At 44.2% G+C, this 23,845-nt stretch overlaps 1 protein-coding gene across 1 annotated transcript in view; it reads right to left on the reverse strand.

Annotated features, from left to right (window-relative positions):
• Positions 1-23,845, reverse strand: part of RASAL2 (RAS protein activator like 2) — a 164,788-nt gene that overhangs the window by 41,590 nt on the left and 99,353 nt on the right. The window contains exon 4 of the mRNA XM_059477872.1: positions 5,562-5,668. Within this exon, the coding sequence (XP_059333855.1) occupies positions 5,562-5,668 (107 nt within the window). The remainder of the gene's footprint in view (positions 1-5,561; positions 5,669-23,845) is intronic.

Genomic DNA, 23,845 nt, shown 5'->3' on the forward strand with positions numbered 1-23,845 from the left:
CCAAGTCCCTGGGAATTACACTGAAAAATGCATGAGGAAGCAAGAGCTACCTGATAGCCAAGAGGGCCACAGCAGCTTTTCAGATCCCAGTTCAGCAAAGTGTTTAGCATGGACACAACTGGGAGCAGCACCTGGCTGCCCACAGCAGGGACAGCAGATGGAAGGAGCACCCTAAAAAGCCCCTATCCAGGAATTAAGGAATAAAGGTAAAAAGTCTGTCTGGAGAACAACTAAACAACAGTGATAAAAAGTAACATGATAAGAAACAGGTCACCTGAGCCTGTCAGGAAGGGCAGGCAATGATTTCCTGACCCTGGCTCTTTCCCTGGCATGCAGCCCAACACTTCAGAACACCTTTTGATAACGCAGCACACATGCTAATTACAAAAAAAAGTTATTAAAAAAGAGCTTTGCTAAAGCTCGTAACATGAACCTGAGGAATGGCTGCAGGAATATCTAACAAGAGTAATTACAACAAGTGATAAGGTATCAAGGCAGAAGGAAGGGTCCAATGGGATGTGGTGGGGATAGTGGCCTGACTGCTTCTGCTTAACATCCTTGTTAATCATCTGGAAGCAAAGTTAAACAGCACATTAATTACACTGAGCTATATTAAATTAGGAGGTGAAGTGAGGGCCAGGGAGGACAGAGAAATAACACAAAGGGTTAGGAGCAATTAGGAACTGGTAACACACATTCCTGTGAACTTCAGTACCAGAACTTGGAGAATCAATTGAAGGGAATTAAAAACACAAGAGCAAGAAAAGTGATAAAAGGGCCAGAAGGATTCATTTGCAGAGGATGCATTAATTAAACTTTGCATAACTTCACTAAGTCATGATTTGGAGGTGAAGAATAAAATGAGTTGGTGCATATTTAAATACTACTAAGCCAAGGACAATTGGAATGTGAGCAGTGTTTAAAGCTATGTACATTCATAGCTCCCCACAGTAACTAAGGAATAAAAGGAATTGGATAAGGTCAGGTTTACACCAAACCAGAGAATAATGCTCATGCTGTTGAGGTCCACCAGACCTCAAGTGTCAGAGCCTGGAAATCCCCATCATTGATGCAACACTGAAGTTTGATATAATGAACAAATCTGCTGTGGCAGCAAGACACTGTGAAGGTTACAGAGCCTATGAGCAGCACTACTCCAGAATAAATACAGGGATGAAAGTGTGGTGAGCACCCTGGAGATAGTCAGTCACCTATTTATGCTTTCTGACACAGAATTCATGGAATAGCCAACATATCTAAGGCATCACAGCACAGACAATTGATAAAAACTGGAGAAGATTCAAACCTGTCACAGGAAGTAAAGAGTAGAAAGTGGAAGGAAAAATGTAAATTTCAATTGAGGGGACAGATTTGAGCACGGTGTTTTTCATGGGGGATGCTGTGGTGCCTCACACTGATGCAAATCAACAACTCCATCTCTGCATTGGTGCTGATGCAGAATTAAAAATGTGTATTTGTATGCCACAGGGTCACACAGGCAGCACAGCTCAGCCTTGTCCTATCCTGGCAGCACAGCAGGAGCAGAGCAGTGCTCTGGAGAAGCAACAATCTTGCTGACTGCATAAAAGATGAGGCTGGGCAGCCACGAGATCTCATCAAGCTTTGACCTTCACTGGGGCTGGCTGCATTGTCTTCTGTTCCATTTAGCAGTACTCTTAAAGAGAAAAGAGGCAGACAGCACTTCTATAGATCCAATTATGCCCTCAGCCAGAAACAAACCAAGGAAGGCAATCTGCAAGTATCCTACATCAGGGTTCCTATAAAAATCATTGTATTTACTTCAAGGATTGTGCTCTGGCTTTCCTGTCTCATTCACACTTGTTCCTTTGCCTCTTTCTCATCTTTCTCTCCCCATTAGCCAGCAGACAGGGATGAATCATATTATTTGTAATAACAACTCTGAGCCAAAACTGGAGAGCGCAGCACAAGTCTGAAGGGTGAGTTTAGAGATTCCTCTCCCTCCTGCAGGAGGATGAGGATGTGGACAGCCCCACATTTACCCAATTCCAACTGCAGAGCAGTAAGGGAATGTGCCAGGCTGCAGCAGTGCTGCTGGGGTTGCACAGTGGCCCAGCAGGGAAGGGGATGCAGGGAGAAGGAGGCACTGCCAGGACATGGTGTGTGTGGGAAGGGAAAGCTGCTCTCTCGCCCACCCATGCGTCACAGATCCCACTGGGAGCCAGCTCCCTCTGCCTCCCTGTTTGTTCAGTCAAAGAGGATCCAGTATTAAAAATATTACTTCTCCTATATATGTATTTACAACAGCACACATCTGTCTGTGAGTAGAGACATTTCTTCATCTCTGTTTTGCCACCTTTTGTGCCTTTCCCTTCTCTCGTGACACACCTGGAAATTGTCAAACATCAATGTTCACAGCTGAACTTAGATGGAGACTAATGTTTCAAGGGCAGATAAGAAAATTTGAGGCAGTGGGGAAGAAAAAGAAAGGACAAGCACCAAGACCTCTTCTCTCTGTCTGTGTTGTGCAGTGTCAGCATTTGCAAAATACCCTTTACTCCCCTTGGTGGGAGATAACCAGAACACATCATGGAATCAGAGAATGGTTTGGCTTGGGAGGGACCTTAAAGATCATCTCATTCCAACCCCCTGCCATGGGGGGTTTTCCACTAGCCCAGGTTGCTCAGCCTGGCCTTGAACACTGCCAGGAATGGAGCACCCACAGGTTTTACTGGGCAGCCTGTGCCAGGGCCTCACCACCCTCACAACACATAGGACATGCTGGTCCATGTAGTGGTTCATCCTGAAATTCTGCTTTTCACACACTAGTACATTTAAATATACATCTTTTCCTCCAGTGCCCATGCAGGAGGTAAAAGGCAAGTTTCCCAACCTTTACACATCAGCCCTTAAAAATAAATCCCTCATTGACCACCACCACTGAAGAGATGACTTAAAAAATGCATTGCCAAGGAAATGTTTGCTTAAAGGCAATTATGCTGTGATGAATCAAAATTCCAGATGCTAAAGCAATGCCAATTAGCAGCATTAAAAAAACAGATGCCTTGTTCTGAGTGAGTACCACTGCCTGTGCTTGAAAGGAAAAAACCTGCACAGAACATGCTGGAAGCCACTGTCCTATTGAGAAGACAGCTTTTAAATAGCTGCTCTGAGAGACAAACTTAAAAAGCTGTAAAAGCAACTTATTATGAAAATCTCAGCATAATTTTCCATCAGGATGGAAGAAGGTTAAGCTGTCCCCTGCCTTAAGCTGCTTTCTGTTAGAAATCCAAGCAGTGAGTAGACAAGGTATGGCACAGAGTCAGGGCCAGGGGAAGAATCACTGAGACAGCACTATGCTGCAGCTGCCTGGAGCCCTCCAGCCTGCACTCTAGATGACAAAGCCTGGAAAAACAAAAAAGGCAAGTTATTTTACTGTTAATCTCCTTTATATGCAGAATAAATCCCTGTCAACTCGGGACAACCTCACAGACACAAATTTGAAGCCATCTTTTGCATCCTTCACTTGCAGCTCTTCTCAGATCACTGATCCAAGACTGAGACTTTCACGAGGTGCCCAAGTCACCTTTCCACCTTCTGAGAGCTGGGAAATTCTTATTATCAGTCAAAGGCAGGAACATGATTCCTCCCCATCTTCTCAGCCACCTATTAGGTGTGTGCCAATCTACCAAGTTAGCAGTGGGTTCGGTTTCAGCAGTTTTGGCTTGAGCTCATCTGTATTGTTAAGAAAGCTGACTTCTAATTGCAGCTTGTTCTTTTAAAAGCTCACAAGGTGCTTAAAGCAGGGTGATCTCAGCCCCCATTTAGGAGTAACAGGGTATAAATGGGTTACTCGGAACAAAACCTCCAAAGCCAGAAGCCTTGTCCCCACGAGGAGGACAGGAGGGTGCATTATGCTCCTGGGTGTACAGGTGGTCAGGCAGACAAAGCAGCAGAATCCAGCTCCACGTGGCACAAATAGCTTCTAGCTCTCTGCTGGTTTGTGCCCAAGGAAAGCAGCCAGGTACTGCTTCCTGAGCCTATTTGCCAGAGTCCTAAAAGCACAACACACCACCAGGGGAAATGAGAAACATTCTGCAGGGTTCTTGTTTTGAGAGGGAACAGGAGCTAAGAAATATCAGAGAACTATTAGAGAAGAATTAGAGAGCCATTAAAACATTACTTAAGAGATAGGATCATCATTAAAAGGAATGGTACAAAAATGAGGAAAGAAAGGAGGCATATAAAATAAACAATACAGATAGTCATCTAACACTTCTGACACTTGTTAGACAAAGGCTACTACAAAGCACATATACATCTAAAGGCTTGAGCTATTACTTATAGATGAAGGCAAAGAAAACAGAATTTCTTATAAATGAAGACATGGATAAGACTTTTGAAGGCTCTCAGAATTCAGAAATCTTCCTGGAACTCTCTGAATCATAGACTCGGTATCAAAATCTCAGAACTTGACATAACAGAATATTCTTGTGTCAACTTCACATACAACTAGATCAAGGCCCCTTTTTCCCCAAGTACCATCCAGAAAACAGCTCTCTGAAGTGACAGAGGATTCTTCACAGAACACAGAATTGCTCAGGTGGGAAAGCACCTCTAGAGATTGTCTAGTCCCTTCCAATCTGTACTATTATGTGACTCTGAAAAGAGCCCAAGTAAGGATACCCACTGCATTCACTGCTTCCTTGGTCCCTTTCTGCATTCCAATATATCATGAATTCACAGGTTGCTTCAAACACCATGTATTCTCTACACTCTGACCAACCTTAATACTTGAATAATTTAAATAAGTCTCATTAAATCTTTTGGCTGTTTTTAAATTTTATTTTTAAAATGACATGATGCAGGATTTATTCTGAAGTACAAAGATTGCTTGCCAAAAGTAAAGGAGAGCATGAAAACATTCACAATATTCAAGTTAGATATTTTAAAACATGAACAAATATTGTTGAAAATTACTGGGCACCTCATTTTAACTTGAAGCATTTGCCTTCAGTCTAATAATAGAAATGCCTTTTTGCTCCTGGACACACTGACCAAAGACTGCCCAAGCAAAACCCAGGCTGTAACTGAACCACTCTCATGCAGACTCACAGCCAACCAAACTCAAGACAAACCCCAAAGAGCTAAAGAGGAATTAAGGCACCTGCAGAAATTTCATCAGCTTCGGAATAAACTATAAAATCATTTCAATTTTCTATGTACTTCACTGGCAAGAGGGAAAAATAACCAACCTAAAGGAACTTGTTTCCTTGTCAGGATTGAATATGGAATGCAATCCCTGGAGGCGACTTCAAAAGTATTTATATAGGTCGCTGCCTACATTAACACTGATGCTTCTCTATCTGCAAATTCACATCAAGGCAATGAAAAGGAGCAAGTTAGGGATACATCAGGAATCTTACTGATAATATATGATAGCAAAACCTCTTGGTCTACCGGCAATATTAACCAAATATCCCTCTGCCCCCAGGCTCCCCCAGCCTGGCTGTACACTGATATTTGAATGTCCTCCTCCCATGCAATGAGACAATGCCCCAGTGCAGGGCAGGCACACTTACTGGTACTCTGAAAGGAGAAGTGTTCGGGACATCCATGGAGTTGGTTTTCTCAGAGGTGCTGGTCCCCGAGATGCTCCGTCTGCGAGGAGATCTCTCTGCTGGGACCTCTGAGGGAGAGAAGAACAAGGTGGTGAAAGGGTGCCCGGGGGTGTGGAATAGTCAGGCTTTGTGCTCTCTAGGACAGGAGCCTCAGGAAAGTTTTGAGTGCATTACTAAGCTGCTGAATGAACCCACCTCTATTTACCTGTATCTTATTCCCTTGTTAACCTACAATGGCATTTTCACTGGCAGATTCAAGGTTCTGAATCTGATTTGACTGTGGAAGATACCTGGCCATACTTAATATTCTGTTACTGTTTGAGAGACAGTATTCAGAGAACTTAAATCTATTTTGTTTTAGAATTAATTTTTTAATGTAAGCAGTGCAGCAATTAAGAGAAAACTCTAACCAAGACCCAGGGAAGCTCAGTTTTAGTCCCAGCTGAATGCAATTCAGCAAAGGTCAAAGTTCGGTCCTGTATGATCCCACTACTTGCTCAAAGCATGCAACCAGCAGAAGACTTATAAGTGCCTGGTAATATGACATATATATCTCTGCAGATAAAAAAAAAATAGGTCAATTTCTCCTTGTTCTGGCTGTATGACCTTACTAAGACATGACTTTGGCATCTTAAATCCATGCAGACCGATCTGATGAGCACGAATATTCATAAAAGCTGCACTAGTCTTTGACTGTACAAATACTGGAATAACAGCATAACAAAGTACACACAGCATTAAAAACCTCTCCACAAACACACGTCTATGCATTTTTATATAGAGCTAGATATGCATATGTATGCATAGAGATACCTTTATCACAAGTGCTGCCCATCTCCAGCTCAATTGCCAGACTTTAAAGAATCCAGCTTCACAAAACACCCCCCGACACGGGGAGGGAAAAAACCACTTCCTAGCAGAAAGTCCATTGTTATCTTCTGAACCTTAAAGAGCAGGAGCAAGCCGTGACTCCGGGCAGGGACATTCTGACTCCTGCCGTTGTCCTTTCAAGAGCCAGACGCTGCCTCAAGTTCCATTGCCGGCCCCGGGGATCCGTGGCCGGCCCCGGAGGGATCGCGGTGCTCGGACCGCCCTGCCTGCCTCCCTCCCTGGCGGGGAGCAGCGAGCGGAGCGGCAGCAGCAGCGCCCAGCACTGACTGCAGCTCCTCAATCAATCGCTCCGGCTGCACATCCTCATTAGTTACTTTCAGGCTATTAACAGCCGCCCAACTGCCGCCTTCCCTCCGCTGCCGAAATTTTCCCTGAGCATCCTGATCCACGGCAGCGAAAAGCAAGGTTTATAGGGAGAGACAGCCAGCTGGTGCCACGAGAGCGGCGTTCTCCTCCAAAGAGCCGGGGAAAAAAAAGGAGAGAAGCTTTCTTCAGGGATAGCATTACTTGTGATGCCTTTGCACGCCGGATTTTGATTTCAGCAGAGTTATGATACGTCTCTCCCATGGATGCTTGGAGACTGACAAAATGGAGCACAGAGGAGGAGAGGCGAAGGAATCCGGACCCTGCAGTATTAGTGTCTCACTCGGCAGATATTTATCTTTTAACAAAAGCAAACTGCTGACATGGAGCCCCTCGCTGTTGGGGAAAGGAGTGCTAAGCGGGGGAGCAGCCTGGGGACCGGGCAGAGCCCAGCACACACAGGTGTGGTGAGGCACAGCCGGCTGTGGGGCGATGCCCCAGCCCTGCCCGCACCCACCGAGCCCATCCCGGCCCGCCAGAGCCAGCGGGAGCAGCAAGGAGAGAGAGATGCCCTGTGGGGAGAGCCCTCCTCCTCCTCCTCCGGAGCAGCACCGGCTCTGCTACAGCATCACCTGCTCCAGAGCTGCGGGGTGAGTCCCCACCAGGGCACCCTTGGAGAACAAAGCACTTGGAGCAGGGCCAGTCCAGCCCAAGGTTTTCGAGTCCGTCAGTCCCAGCAGCTCAGGAGCCTTTGCAGTGCTGCCAGTTTTACCTGACTGTGCACTTTCCTATCACCAGCTGCCTCCCTGGCCTAGATGAAGGGAAACTTTATTTTCTGCAGCACCTGTAAGTACTGCTCTGCCCAGGATTTAAAGAATTGTCTCTGCCATTCCCATGTCCATGTAAAAAAGGCAAACGGGATTGATGTATTATTCCATTGGAACGGGGCTAGAGTGAGCACCTTTGATCTCACTCTGACTAGGAAGCAGTAACGTAAGAGGTTTGGCTTCCTCCGCTCCTCACGAGCAGGAAATCACATCAAAGCTGCCCCGGTAATTTAAAACACTCTGTTAACTTTGCTGAGTCATAAATGGAAACACCAGCACTAATTCCTCACTATTTTCCACAACACGTTCTGCAGGAGGGGCAGTTTGGGGAACAGCTTAACTTTAAACTGAATGGAGTTGAAAAGCTGCCACAAGGAATGTGCCTGGCTCCCCCACCTTCCCTCTCCTCCCCAACATCCCCCCAGCAGCAATCCAACTTTTCTGCAAATAAAATGTTGGCATTTCATCAGTAAAATGAGTTTCTTCTTTTCTCACACCATCACAGAAGTGTACCAAATGGGGAAGGGAAAATGAAATATTCACTAGGTGCCTGCAGTGAACTAAAAATAAAAACTACCTTTCCCTCTCTTCTCCTTCTAAAAAACAAGAGCAAATAGACACACTTAGTCCCTAGGAAAAGGAAGACCCACATACAGCAAAATTGTCGGGATATATTAACTGTAAATCAAAAGCTGAAGCAACTTGCTATGACGCCTGTAGAGCAGCATTTTTGCTGAGTCTTGAGAAAGAAATCTATACTGTCACCACCAGGCAAAAAATTAAGACGGTTCCCTCCCCTGCTCCACTAGTAATGCTTGAGGCTACTCTTGCATAATCTTCACCTGCTGCAAAAATCAATGCACCTCTCATCAGCTTAGTATTAAATTACAAGTGCTTTCTGCATTGCTCACTCTCAGGGAGCAAGCCTACAGACAGATCACATTGTTTATCCATCAAAACAACCTGAAAGCATTATCAGCCCATCTGTTTCTGGGAAGAAAAGGAAAAAAAAAAAGGCAAAAGGGAAGAAAACCCACCTGACAGCTCCTCCCCATTTCAATCTTTAACAAAAAAATTGTAGAATCTTACAATGGTTTGGGATTGAACGGGCCTTAAAGATCATCCAGGCAGGGACACTTTCCACCATACCATCAAACAAATGAGTTGTAAACATCCCAATGGGTCACTTTTATCACCTGATATCTTGGTGATACCAGTAATACTTAGGGAAATAAGTATTTCTCCAAATAACTATTTACACATTACATAGCAACAGTCATTTCCTAATTAGCTGAGCCAATTACTGTGCAGTGGCAGATGCCTCTGAGGAGGGAACTGCCCAAGGATATAATGCAGGTAGGTCTCTTCTCCCATCCTGTTGAGCCACTCTCCACCCACAGCAACACCAAAGCTTGTTCCGTAAGCCAGGAGGAAGGTTTGTGTAAGCCAGGTGCCACTTACTACATGGAGCAGTGGTGAGGGTGCCCTCCTCTGAAGGGAACCTCTCTGCCACAGTGGGGTAGCCTCAGTGCCCTCTGGTCACCACAGGGCTCTGGGGCCACTTGGAACATTTGCTGTGGTGGAAATTTGTGTTTTCACTGTGAAGAGCTTTTTCTCCAGGTGGGAGAAGCAGACACTAAACAAACCCAGCTTTCTGGTTCAGCCACACCAGCTAGGAATTATCTGCAGATATAGAAGGAAGAACAAGAAGAGGAAGAAGTGTTTCCAACAGCATTTTTCTGATGGGGATTACCTAGTGAAATAGGAAGCTTCATATAAAAGTAAATAAAAATGTTAATGTTTTATCTTGCAATAAGCATTCTCTCTCATTTTGCTCACTTGGAGAGAGTTCAGACTTGGGCCCAATCCACAGATTATCATAAAAATTTCACTAAATGCCTGTACAAAACACCTAAGGTAAAAGAACACTCAAACCCCCTAATCTGTTTTAAGTCCTGAAGTCCAAGTTTGTATTCTGACTAAAATACAGTATGCAAATCCTGCAAGGTATAACTTAAATGAAAAAATGGAAATTTGCAGAGATAGCTTTTCCACATTTATCAAGGCAACCAGACAGGGAAAACAATCACAAGAAGATACATCAGAGTGAATGCAACCAAGTTTCAGGACACTGAAGTGCACAAAAGCTGCCAGGCCTGGAAAGGGAAATACAAAGGGAACCTTGCAAAGCTCACTGGCTGTAGAACTCCAGCATCAAACAATTGCTAGATACAAACTATGATCAAAAACTCTCCCAGTCCATTAGCAGGGGTTTGAAAAGAACTTACTGTGCTTTACCAGGGACTGAGTCGATCAGATAAGTCTTGGAAGATGACCCAGGTAACTATAAAAGATTTTAAATTTACAGACAGGCAATTCTGTTGGTGTTAGACACCTGCATTGTGCTGGCATATAAAAAAAAAAGGTATAATTGAATCAGTGCCCAGTATGGAAGGTGCATAGAAAGCAACCTAAATGACACAAAAAGTCGCTTAAAAGATTCTTAAGTCATTGATTCCTAAATAACTTTACAGTCTGAAAGACAAGACCTAACATGTGAAGCAGGGGAACACTAGAGGAGACTGGAAGAAAAGGCACAGATATCACAGGAAAGAATAATTTGAGGGCTTCAAGTAAAAACTTCCACAATTTATTTTCCCTGAAAGTTTGGAGGAAACTGTAATGGCATTGAGTGCAACATTAGCTGTGCTTACACTGATGCATTCACTTTGAAGCAGAAGAACAAATCCTCCAGCTCTGCAAACCAAGTCAGAAATGAAGCAGATGCACATCCCTAAACTGCTCAACACATCCTCTGCCTGGCTGTACAAAATTTGGGATAGTTGCTCCTTTCTGACCTCCCCATGGAGCAGCCTCTGAAACCTCCCTTTATGGTTGACTCCACACACAGCCAAACAAATTGCCAGCACAACAGCGCCAACACAAAAGCAGAGACAAGGAGCTGCTGCCCATGACCTGGAGATGCTGATGTTCTCGTTAGCTCCTAATGATCTTGGACTGCCCCTGCTAATTCAAATTACCTTGTGTTTGCTGCAGAGATTGCACACAGACAATTAACACGGATCAGCTGAGGCATGGTAACTTGTTCCTGCAGCCTAATTTGTTTAGAGGCTTATGACTTAAACACACATTAGTATGATATCAATATTTATTGTCCTCGTTATTAAACAACAGCCTTGAGCCACAGCTTTCCAAACCAATCTTTTCACTGTCTGTAAAAGGGCTGTGAATAGAGGCATTCTATTGCTATCCCACAGCAATCCTTTGGGACAGCCCCGCTGGCTCTTGAACACACCAAAGCTCAACAGCTCCTGCCTGCTCCTCTCCATGGCCCAGAAAGATGCTCCCAGCCTCAGCACTTCTTGCTCTGTGGCGGGATTTTGTCCCTGAGCAGCAGGAATTATTGTTATGGACACAGGAAAAGACACAATGCACTGCAGATATCCAAGAGGTGCCAGTGAACCCTAAACCTGGTCCCACAGTTAGACACCACTTGGGAATTTTTATTCTAAATGCATCTGCACATTTCTCTTAAGAAGAAAAACTTTGAGCAGCCTCCCCTGATTTATCTTGCTGCCATCACACAGTTCAGAAGTCAGGCAAGCTGACAGAAATGAGAGGAAGTGGACTGAGCCCAGTGATCAGCTTGTCAAAAGGCACAGAGAAGAAAACCAGAGCAGTAAATAATATTGTTTATCCAGTTCAGTTCATTGGCTGCAGGGCACATGCCCATTTACAAGGTAACCCTTGCCCAGTGTGTTTGTAACTATTTCAAACATGCTGCAACCAAGTTTAATTAAAACTTGACACCACTTAAAAGCTCCTAAAAAGAATTAAGGTCAGGTAACAGAAACACCAAAGAAATTAAGCACCAAAGTGGTAAAGTTTCCCAGTAAAGTGTTAAAACCCCAAAAATGCAGTTTGTACCCTACCGTACCAAGGAACGAGAGAAGGCTTTTCTCATCTTCAGTGCTGCTATCCAGCCATTCAGCCACATGCCCAGGAGAAAGCAGACTTATTCTCCAGCCAGAAAACTTTTCCATACAGAACACAGTAAGTGATCGAAGCAGGGTAGGAAGGATGGGGAGGAGCTGATGGTCTTGGGGTTCCAGTACTCCAGTTACAGCCTACACTGGCAAACATGGGAGCCTGATCTGCCCTGTTCTCCCAACCCTACCTCTGCCACGGCAGGCATGGGTGGGAGCAGCAACTGGGATTTGTACCTGTCCCTTTGTGGCAGGTTTCAGTCCAAGCAGGAACAGAGAGAAGACAAAAAAGGGAAGCAGGGGACACTGAGGTCTCCAAATCCAGAAGAGGCAGCAGGTTATGACAGAATCAACTTAAGTAAAAAGTAGAAACACATCAGTGCTAAAGAAGCTCAAATAAGTCAGCACAATAGCTCATCAGCTAAGTGCAATGTAGCCCTACCACTCCTCACAGTGTTGGCTTTGTTTGAAGGCTCAGGTATTGTGCTTTATGCTAGGAAAAAAAAAAAAACAACCCAGCAAGCTCAGAGGCAATTTAAATCCCCTCCCCACTTGTAACGAGCCTGCATTCCCCTGTTTACAAGCCCCTTCCTGCTCCAGCTATTATCCCAGCATCCCAGCCTTCCTTGCAATGAATTTGTTCATGCAATGGCAGGTTGATCAATGTGTGAATAGGAAGCTCCCACCCCTCCCTCTCCCCTCCTCCTGCATGGCGGCGCATTGATCGGCAATAATGGAATCTGCTGCTGGCTGCCAGCAGCAGCACGGACAGGGAACTGCTCCTCTTCCTCAGCACCACGACAGGGGGAATCCCTCCTCTTCCTCAGCCCCGAGCACAGCCACAGCCCTGCTGGACTCAGCCCCCACTGCCACAGAGACAGGTAAGGACACAGCAGCAATCCTGGGGGCTCAAAGAAGCCAGCAGCACTGATGGGTGGTAATTTATCTAAAAAAAAATAAAAACCAAGCCATCAGCACTGATGGGTGTTATTTATCTAAAAAAAAATTAAAACCAAGCAATCAGCACTGAAGGGTGGTTATTTATCTAAAAAAAAAAAAAAAAACCCAAAAAAACCAACAAAACCAAGGTAAATAGGAAATAACTCTGCCCTGCCTGGACAGCGAGCTGGCTCTGCAGTGAAGCCTCGTTGCTGTGACTTTATGAGGGGTCACATTTAATGTGCAGGATTTACAGTGTAAGATTTATTCCACACAAAAGAGCGCTTTGCAGGTTTACACATGCACGAGCAGTGACGAATCCTGGTAAGTGAGGGACTCCTGGGCCCCACAAATCAAAATTGCCTTTGTCCTCAGGGGATGGGGCTGATGCTCTGATCAAACTGCACTCTTTAAAGAGACAGCTGCCTTTTGCTCACCAGTTTCTGAACCTGTCTTTATTTTAAATAATTCATACACTTGCCAGTCCCTATTACAAACAGGGATATTTGCTGACCACTGACTAAAACCCAAGCTACACCAAAAAGCCATTAGATCAGCAAAGCAAAAAATTAGATACCAAGTAACAAATGAATTGGGAAAAAAAAAAGAGCTATCAAGTCCCAGCAGGGAGGAAAATTCCAATTACTAAGACAAACTGTAGCAAGTATTGTTTGTGCAGGACAGATATTTTCATGAAACACCTGCCAAGCAGGGCAGATGCTCTATAGAATTCCCAGTTAATGAGGGAACATGGGACAGGCAGTCAGGAGCCAGGTACCCCAGCAGCATGCCAGACTGAGCAGAGCTGTCCTCCTGTTCCCACTGAACAAGTGCAGCTGTATCCCATGGCTGGGATGGAAACCCAGAAACATTTCCTACATCACATAAAATCCTGTGATAGACAGATTTTCCACCTGTGCAAAAAGGGCTGATTAATTTTTTTAATGAACTGTTCCAACAGATTTCCCTCTGTGTGTGGGAGGATCACATTTTGTCCAACTTCCACAAGTAGAACCTTTTCTTTAAGACTGTGCAAACTGATGATGTAAATCTACTTGCAACAAGAATGGAATTAAATAACTTTTCCAGAAAGGATTAGATAGTTATTTTGGTCTATCTGGTTGGTCAATATGAAATTAAAATTGCAACTCCTTTCTTATAGTTCCCTAATCAAATCCTGTACTCGCAATCACCTGGGTGTCTTTCCATTAAAAACTTGCAATATTTACTATCTTCTCTATAAATAAAAGGTTCTAGAGAAAACAGAGTTATGAGTATTGATTTCCTATGAACACTTACCAATTTTGTACCCTTTCTAGGAGTACAAATCACATACAGATCCTGTTTTCCTCCCTGGCTGCCTCATCTTGTGTAATAATTTAGCTTTATTAATCCCTTCCAATATTTTAAAATGCTCATGATAGCAGAGGAAGTATATTGCATATCAAATAAGAAACTGGCTTATTGGAGTGTTTTAAAACATGGGAAGATTAAAAAAAGCTTTGTTAAAAATAGAACTAGAACTGGCAAAGACTTCAGGCAGGAGGATGCAACTAGGAACTGAAAGGACAGTGAAGTTTTTGATAAGCAGATTTTCCTGGGAGTTAACATTCCTGGGGAAACCCTGCATAAATGCATCCCTATTATTTATCTTCATTTTGTGTGGTTAACAGGTCACACTAACATGCAGTGCAATACAACAGTCACCTGCCTGCAAGGGACTGTCAGGAGGTGGAGACTGACATCAGAACAAAAGCAAGAATTAAAAAGTCCTTGTAAGAGAGTAAGTCATGAACACAGTCCCCACAGAAGTGCTGGGAATTTGAAGTGATAGAAAAGATGTACGAGAGACACCAGATCCATCTAACCTGACTTGAAACACCTTTAGAACATCCCCCAGTGACTTCATCCCTTCCCTGAATTATCTCTGAAGAAAGACCTGGTTCCAGAAAAAAGGATCCCCAGTTGTCAACACCCTCACAAAGCCACAAAGAGCCTGTCTGATCCCCTGTAAGCTGTTCCGATTGTTAACTCCACTCTGCTTAGCAAATTGCTCCTTAGTTCCAAGACTGAATTTATCAGCCTCATCTCCCAAAACTGGGCTCTGGCTGAGGTTTGTGTGCTTTGACAGACCATTATCAAACACTGGGATCAGAAGTGTCCTATCTGCTTACATACTTTGAACACTTAGTTTCAAACAATTCCTTCAAACATATCTTCAGACTCCTCTGGAGTATTGATTTTGATTTAAAAACCTTTGCTGCGCAAGAAAGCCAGAGACAGCTCCACAGCTGCAGGAGGTGCTGCTCACAGCAGAACTTTTATTGTGAATACCTTCTTAAATCTGTCTTAAAGGAGGTCTTGTGCTCTAAAGCTTTCCAAAAACCATAAAAAAAGTCTTGTCCAAATTTTCCAGGACAGACAGATTGTAAGATAAAATGCAAATCAGCATGAGAAGACTATTCAAAATATGACTAACTTATTTTCATGCTGTGGGACCTACCTACACTGGGAGTTTGTTGAACCAATGCAAATCCAGATGCAAATGGCTCTATTGACCAGAGCAGAAGTATGGAAAATATTAAAATATAGAGAGACAGGAAGGGTCAGCAAAGCAGTAATTAAAAAAAAAAAAAAAAACAAAACAAACAAACAAACAAAAAAAACCCCAATCAAAAAACAGGGACAAGAAGCAGTTAATATCCATCTTGAGAGACTGCTTTCCAAAATTAGCACCAGTAGCTGCACAGTATAGCAGGTGAGAACATGAGAAAACCTGTTCAAAGTGTTTGGGTTTATCTCCCTCACCCCTGAGTTCTAAAAGCAGATGAGTTCTCAAGTCTGGAAATTAAAGCAAGCCCTTTTGCTTTGGAGCATCTTACAAAAACCAATCATTTAAAACTTGTCTACATCCCTCCCTGGTAATTCCTGCATTACAGCCCCTGACTGAACTCTGCAGTTGTCACGAATATCACTCTCCTGAAGTTATGAGTCTGGAACCTGTGAAGCTAAGCAGCTTTGCCATCCTGTGAATTTAAAAATTAGCAAATCAGCTGTCTTGATCAGTGAAACTACCCAGAAGGATAAGTCTCAGAGTTTTCTACGGGAATTTTTAGTAAGTGAGAATTCATAATATATGCAAATAATAGAGCAAAGATGCCTTGTGATGCAGATGCTTTGTAAGCACATAGTCAGTGTAGGATTATAAATCATAATGTATTAATGTTCTCTGCATGAGGCATTTTCAAGGAGAGGAAAAATGGGTCTTACATGCACTAGGGACAGGTGCTGACAGACTGACTGATGGATATTGCTTTAGGCAGGAGATGATGTCCTTACAGCAATATATGTTAGATATTGTACACCCAAGTCATTCTTAATAAAATGTCTTACAGATAATTTAGGAGGGAATAGAAACAATGAGTGTTTGTTTCTCCAACCTCTGGAACAATGTCATGTGTCAGGCAAAACTACTCACCTTCATTCCTGCCCATCAGGAAATAACAGGAGTTATCTGAGCACTTTGCCCCAGAAAAATGCAAAGCAGTACTACCTTTCCAGTCCTATTCTCAATCCCACAGCATGGAACAAGCAGCAGGCTTGAAAATAAGTTTCCCAGACACCTAAAAATGTCAATTCTATATGCACAAGGCTCCATTTCCTTCATTAAATCATTTTAAGTGCCTATCTATAATGAAAGTAATTTTGCTTTGAGGAGCAGCATTACAATCTAACAGCCTCCTAACCAAGCTGTGATCTAGTTCAACAGGATCCCAGTGGACAAGGCTGAGTAACTCAGTCTGTATTAGGAAATCATGATGGGAGTATTCACAGTTATTTTGGAACATGGGTAACTTTTTTGGCTTAAGCTACCTGAGCAAAAGCAGTGTGTAGTGCTGTGACAGGATCCTGTGAACAAGCTACCAGCAGAATAACTCTGTTGCAGTGTAAATCAATAGCAGATTTATGTCAGACATGAGAAGATGTGGACAGCCCCACTGGAGCATGGCAAAGCACACAGAAAGCCCTTTTTAATCAGAAAAAAAAAAAAAATAAATGGATGGACACTCAAGTCTCTCTTCAAGCCAGTTCATTTATTGTGGAAAGTGAAACCCTGCTGATGAAGTGCCAGCCCACACATACACATTATAGCCCAGTGTTTTATCCTTTCAGATTGCTTAATGAAATGATTTTAGCACAGTCACTGATCTCTACACTTACTCTCAACAGCTCTTAGCCAGCTGCAGATGACAACCTCTGCACACTGGTGTAATATTGTCACTTAGCTGGGTAATTGTCCTCCTCCCTTCCAGAGTGAGTACCATCAGCCTTCCCAGCCCAGCTGAGATCAGAGACTTTTACCAGTGCTTACTCAGGATGGGGGGCAGGAAAAATAATTTCCTAAATTACAATTTCAGGAACACAGAGGAATCCAGGGGCAGTGAAAGCTGTGCCTGCTGACAGCCTGGAAAGATAAATAGGGACAGAAAGGCTCAAAAGGAAGGTGAGATAAACAACAAACCTTGAACTTCTGTAGTATATAACAATACAGGTAATTCAGCTGGGCACAACTGTTGGATTTCCAGAACTTCACTGATGAACAACCATAAGGTATTTTTTCCCACTTCCACACCAACTTAATTACATTTTTGTACTCAAGCCAACTTCCCTGGTATCCTCAGAATAGCCAAGGGATTCAGCTAAGTTACACTTCTAGCAGGACTGCAAGTTTCTAAGTACCTATTAATGACCACTCCAAAAATATTAAGCTAATTTAATTCCAAATTAGGGCCAAGATGTTATTTACAGAGCCATCCACTCTGGAGTGCCTTTCCAGACTGTGAACCATATGCCTCATGTCAACAGAAATCTTGCATTAAAGTATGAATACACCCAGCTATATATATTTAAATAGCAGAATGTAAAGGGTGCTTCATTTCTGATGCTGGCGTTCACAAAATAACATTTTTCCCAGGAGTTTTTCTTCCTCACCTTGCAGGCCACATAGTTTGCACAATTCATGTGTTCACAAGTGCTGTATTTTGTGAAAATAATTGATTAAGGCAGTTTGGTTGGCATGCTTCCACCATTCATGTTGGTCTCTACAATTATTTCCTGACCTTCTGTTTTTCCTTGGGCATAGAGGCTCAACCAGAGCTGGGAAACACCCAGGATAGATTTTTCTTATTTAGACTCATTTGGACGACATCTCCAACAAGCAAACAAATGAAAGAACAAGTTAGTGGGGGCTGGGGTTTGGGTGGTGGCTGGTTTGGAGTCCTTCTATGACTTCATAGAATAACAGAACTAGAGTTTTGAGAAAAACAGTTCACATGGCAGAGAACTAAATATGAGAGAGAAATAAGTATCTTATCATTCAGTCTGCACCATTCTGGTTCCATCAGAATGCCTGACACCCACACAGATGGCTTCCACTCACCATGACCAATGTGATGACCTACTGACCCTGACACTTAAGCTTCTGGCCAGATCACACAGGAACTGCCCAATCAACTAAAGCATTATTTACTCTCTTCCTCCAAGGTTTGGCTCCAGGTAACAGCCTCTCATAGCACTCCCACAGCGAGTCCAACTTGTTGCTTTCAGCACAACCCAAATACCAGCGATTCCTGCAGAGCAGGGCTGAGGGTGCCGTGCCAGCAGGGAGCTTTACTCCACCCTCAGGTCACTGCTTGCTCCCTTTATGCATCAAGAAACCACAGCTTTGCCAACACCATCAGGTGGGAGCTGAACTCTCCATGACTGGCACAGACTAAAAAAGAAATTACCTGCATTTTTAACACCACTTAAGGAGACAGAAAACCACCACCAAAAAGCTCTCAGTGTGCAGTGGCCCCAAAGCACCTGGCTGGCACTTCCCAGGCAGCAGAAAAGCAGGAGCATTCCAGAGAATGCTCCAGTGACTGTGACCAGCAGCATGATTCCCTACCCTTGCCCATGAATCATGGTCTCCCTCCCTCTCACCACTCAGTTCCACCTGTGTTTATAGGAAGACTATGCTAATCTCTGCCTAAGCACCAAAATACAGCAACTGCCAAAGCCCAAGGCCCTGCCAAACACTGGGGATTGGTGCAAGAAAGGCAACATATGGAGGGGATTTTTAATCTGCTCCCAAATTAGGGACCAGATTTGGTGGTGAAGGAAGGAAGCACAGCAAGGGAAGAGACTGCAGAGTTGAAGGAATTTTTACAAGGACATACCAAGTCCTCCATATTGTGGACATGACCTTAATTTCTGACTGATGCAATATCTTAGAGCTTCCTCCTGGACACTCAGTATGGAGAAAATACAGCTGACATTTTGGAGTGACCTTGGGACATACTGGGCCAGGCTTTAAGGGCATGAATGCTGTGAAAGCTGGCATTAGAATTGTGCTTTCTTTTGTATAGTTGGCATTTTTCTGTAGCCATTACCCCTGGAACCAAACAGATGTGGAGACAATTACAACATCTATTCTAGAGAAAGGACCTGTCTGTAACAGTTTCAGTGAGACTGAGCGTGGAAATCTAACTGAAGCCTACTCAAAACGAATCAAAACAATTAGGAAAATGGATAAATAAATAGAAAGAAATGGTTTCAATCCTCTCTTTTAAAGCCAGATGTTGATTTTTCAATGCTTGTGGGTTGGTGGCACTTTTGAAGGTTGCCCAGAGACTCGATTCTAAGGAAACATTTTGGCAGAGCTGCTCCACTTCTCTGGCAGGTGTTCACATCACAACATTGCCCTCCTAAAGTCCCTGCTCATCACACTGCAGGTGCAGGAGAAGAAAAATGCAATATCACATGTTACCACAGCAGACCCACAGCCCAAGGATCAGCACCATTCTGCTAAGCAAGAATGCATCAGGAGCAATTTCTTCACTGAAACAGTGGTGAAGAACTGGAACAGGCTGCCCAGGGAAGTGGTGGAGTCACCTGGAAGTGTTAAAAAATGTGTGCATGTGGCCTTTAGGGACATTGTTTAGTGGTGGCCTCGGAGGTGCCAGGGTAACAGTTGGAGCTGATGATCCTGGAGATCATTTCCAACCTTAATGGTTCTATGGTTCCACACAAACTCACCACAGCCATTTGTAGCTGCCACCACCTGCTCAGAGGAGCAGCCATTCCTCTGTAACCCAATTTTTACAGTCGTGTGTACCACAACAGTTTCGCCATCATTTCCCTTTAAATCCATTTCCCATTAAATCTACACTCCTAGCCTGTAGACAATTTCACATGTGGAGGTGCTGAAACCTTGAGTTCTGCCTGTAGTTGCATTATTTACTTGCTGACTTCCTGTGCAGATTTCCCTCTCCCTTACCAGAAGCAGTCACCCATAGCTAAAGAAAATTAAATGGAAGGGGATCATTAGGTCTCCCTTCTGCCACTGGCCCAGTTTCAAATCCCACCAATATTAGCCCTCCTAAAAAACATTTGTGCTGTCTGATGCCAATTAGCCAAGAAATCTAGATAAAAGGAAGCTCTCCCTTTGTGGAGAATTGGACAAGGTACATACCTCTAGAGGCTGGAGAATGAATCTGTCTCTTGATGCCAACGAGCCATTTACAAATGCCATCCACACCCTGTAATTTGCTGCAGCCCCAAATTCTTTGACTTCCAATATTACACGTTACACTGACTCCCAGATATCAGAAAACGGCAATACAAGGCTCAGTGCAGCAGAATGTCCCTTCCTCCTGCTCATGCACAAATGAAGCTGATTTGTTCCCATGAGCTTTAAAGAGCCATGACAGATCTTTCTGACACAAGTCACCTCAAGTATTCATTGCAATTACACTTTTTTTTCCCTCCCTGGAGATTTTAAAGAGAGAAAGAGTACCCACAGAATATCAGATAAAGCTGGGCAACAACATGAAGAATTTGCAGGAATGTAAGTTGCTGCTCACATCTGCCTTCCACAGCTCCCCTGTATTGTACTCTTAATTCTCTACCCTATTAACATGTTAATCATATGAAAGAGCCCCAAAAAAGAGACAAGAAATTCTAAAGGCAACCTCGTGGTAGCTACCCCAAAAATCACTTAAATAAAATTTGGAAGGAATAGGCATTGTGGTGCCTTGAACTTTTCTGAGCAGTTTGCCAAAAGTTTGCTTTCTCAAAGAATTGCAAGTTTGTCTGAAAAAAAGCTGAGGCAGAAGGTTTTCATTTTCTGATCATGTAATTCAAAAGCAGCTGCAGAACAAGCCCATTGGTTCAGGCTAACAAAAACAGTCTCTCCAAGTTAGTAAATTAGTATTCACCCTGTCTATGGATGAGGAGGAAAATGACTAAGGAGGAGGTCGTAATCAGCACCTATTAAAGGAGGTTTCCAAGGTAGAAAACATTTGACTCAGGAGATTCCATTCCCCAGTTCCTTAGACAGCATTTATTGGTTTTGTACCTACTGGAAACTGCTCAACCATATCAAAAGGCAGGAAACTTAAATGCTTTCTAGCTTGCTGTCACTTAATATATTTTAGGACAAAATCTGCTGGAAAAGCAAGCAGCATTGCTAAGGCAGGGTCCTTTACATTGAAAGGAAACCAAATCTTCTTGTTTTTTATGTGCAACCTGTAGGATTCCCTGAACTGCTTTGATTTACCATCACTTTCTGGGGGACAGGAAGCAAGGTTGGCAACATCCTTCCTATGCTGGAAACATCTCATAATGCCTGCCACAAGGAAACTCTGACAAATATTCCTACAGGGTGCCCTTAAATGATGGCCTTATCTAGAAATCCAATGACATTTAAAAATGTACTACCTTAGGTAAAGTAAGGGCTTTCAGGGAGAGGGAGAAAAAGAAACCTTGTGATTTTAGTGGCAACAAAATAGATTTTAAGCAGTTTACAAAAACCTGTTCTTCATCTTTGCATCTACACGTTGTTCTAATACTAACACTTAATTTCTGTACCAGTGAACAGAAAAGTACCAACATAAACATCTCTGTAAAGGAATGTATCTCTTTAAAGACCTTTGCAGCAAGCTGAAACAACGAATAAAAGGAAAATGCATAAATGAATAGAAAATGCACAGACATGTAACAGGGACAAAACCCCGGCAAGTTTCTAGTCGCTTTGAGCCAAGTAATTTAAACCTCCAGCAGAACACCTCTGTGCCTCGCAGCCAACCCCGCCCCGCTGGGATCAGGGCAGGAATCACGGCAGGAATCGCGGCAGGGATATCGAGGCAGGAATATCGAGGCAGGGATATCGAGGCAGGGATAGCGCGGCGGGAATCACGCCGGAATGTCTCAGCAGGGATAACGCGGCGGGGATATCGGGGCAGGAATCACGGCAGGAATGTCTCAGCAGGGATAAGGCGGCAGGAATAGCACGGCGGGGATATCGGGGCAGGAATATCAGGGCAGGGATATCGGGGCAGGGATATCTCTGCAGAAATCCGGCCGTGTCCGGAGGGATGTGCCTCACCTGTGCCCTGCATTCTCTGGGGATCCCCTCAGCTCCACCATGGTCCTGCCAGGATGCCGGGCAGGCGCAGCGGAGGCTCCGCGCTCTGTTCCCCGCGCAGCCGGGGCCCAGCCCAGCCCAGGCTCCCTATGGAGCTGCCCGGCCCGGGCTGGCCGACGGCCGCCCCCCGAGAGCCGCCTGCCCTGCCAGCCCCGCGGGTGCTCCCCAAAAGCGGCGGCAGGAGCCAGCCCGGACGGGCACACGATCCATTCTCCCGTCCCAGGGAGCCGGGAGGCAGCGCAGGAACGCGGGGTGGGGTGGGAGGGGTGTGGGCAGCCGGAGACGCTCCTGGGAAAAGCCGCCTGAGAAAACTCGGATTGCGAGCAGCTGGCTCCGAGGCTAAAATCGGCGGCAGGGAAACTTAAGAGGGTATAGTTCACTGCAGACGATGCCCAGAGTGCAAGAAGCCGGTTTACATGAAAACGTCTCAAGAGCTGGATCAGGAAATGTATCGGAATCTGCTTGGAAACTGCACTTCCTTGAAGATGTTTCCCCACTTCAAATGCTTCTACAGCTTAGGAAATACACAGCACAAAAAAAAGCCCCAAAAGCCACTTAAGCAAACAATAAACTTCCCTGCCTCCTCTTTGTTTTCTGCAATGCCTTTTATTTTTGTCCTTAAATTCAAAGATCTGTGACTTTGGGAGTGAAACGGTGAAGTCTGACACCAATTGCCTTTTCCTGAGCTCTGTTCTTTTTTATTTTATTTCACAAGTGCCGAGAGCTGAACTTCCAGGCATAGCATTTTTATTTATTTGTAGCTCTTTAAGGCACAGAAGCCAAACCCTACACAGTTTGGTTGCTGCTGCCACCACGTTGTGACACCCCAGCAAGAGAGAGTGTCATGTTTAAAAGCCCATTTTTAAAGTGCCCTCCAGCAGGTCCCACCTGCCAGCCAGGGGCACCAGAGCACACACACACAGAGGAAGAATGTGAAGTTGTTCAGCCTGTTGCTAAACAAAAATTACTCATCAAGAACTGAGGGGCTGCCTTTTGCTGTTGTCAAGAGCAAGTGTTCTGTTTATTTTTAATTTTCTTCATTTTTTATCTAATTTTCCCTTTTGATTGCAAGACCTCTGATTCACCCCTTTTTTTTCCACTACCTTTTTTCTAGCAGGGTTACTTAGAACAGCTCCTGCACATTGTCTCAGGTAACAATTTCCCACACCCTCAGTGTCTCCCTTGGAAAAAACAGCTTTGGTCACCCTGCCTCCTGCCAAGGCTCAGGTGGAAAATCTGTGAAAAAAAAAACAAGCCTAACCCTTGGGGAAAAAACTTACTGAATGTGTGATTAAGCAATACTGACTCCAAAATAAATAATAAAAAATTGTTACTGCTCCATTGCCCTTTAAAACCATTCACTAAATTACACCCAGGGATCCTGCATCAAGAGTAGCACTGGAACAGAGGAGAAGCTCCAAAAAAAAGGCATTGTCCCCCAAAAATAGCAGAGTAACATAATATACAGTCCTTCCAAAGCACAAATTGATTTGAGCTGCTGCTTGGAAATGCCAAATTACTGGAAGCAGCAGGGAAAACTTGGGACCAGGTGGAGCCAGACTTTGTAGAAGGGCAGCAACAGCTCCTAAGGGCCCATGATCTCCTCTCCCAGGCACAGAGTCAGGAATGCTCAGTAATTACACAGCATCTCCACTCCAGAGCTGGGCACCAGCACCACAGAAAAGCATCACTCCAGAGGGTGGAGCAACAGCACACAATGCATGTGCACCACAGGGCATGAGGGAAAAGATGGAAAAATTAAGGATTGGGACATGAAAGTTAGCCTGTGCATCTCTACAAAGGGTTCTT

The sequence above is a fragment of the Ammospiza nelsoni genome, chromosome 9 (genome assembly GCF_027579445.1).
Source record: "Ammospiza nelsoni isolate bAmmNel1 chromosome 9, bAmmNel1.pri, whole genome shotgun sequence".
In the NCBI taxonomy this organism is placed as follows: Eukaryota; Metazoa; Chordata; class Aves; order Passeriformes; family Passerellidae; genus Ammospiza; species Ammospiza nelsoni.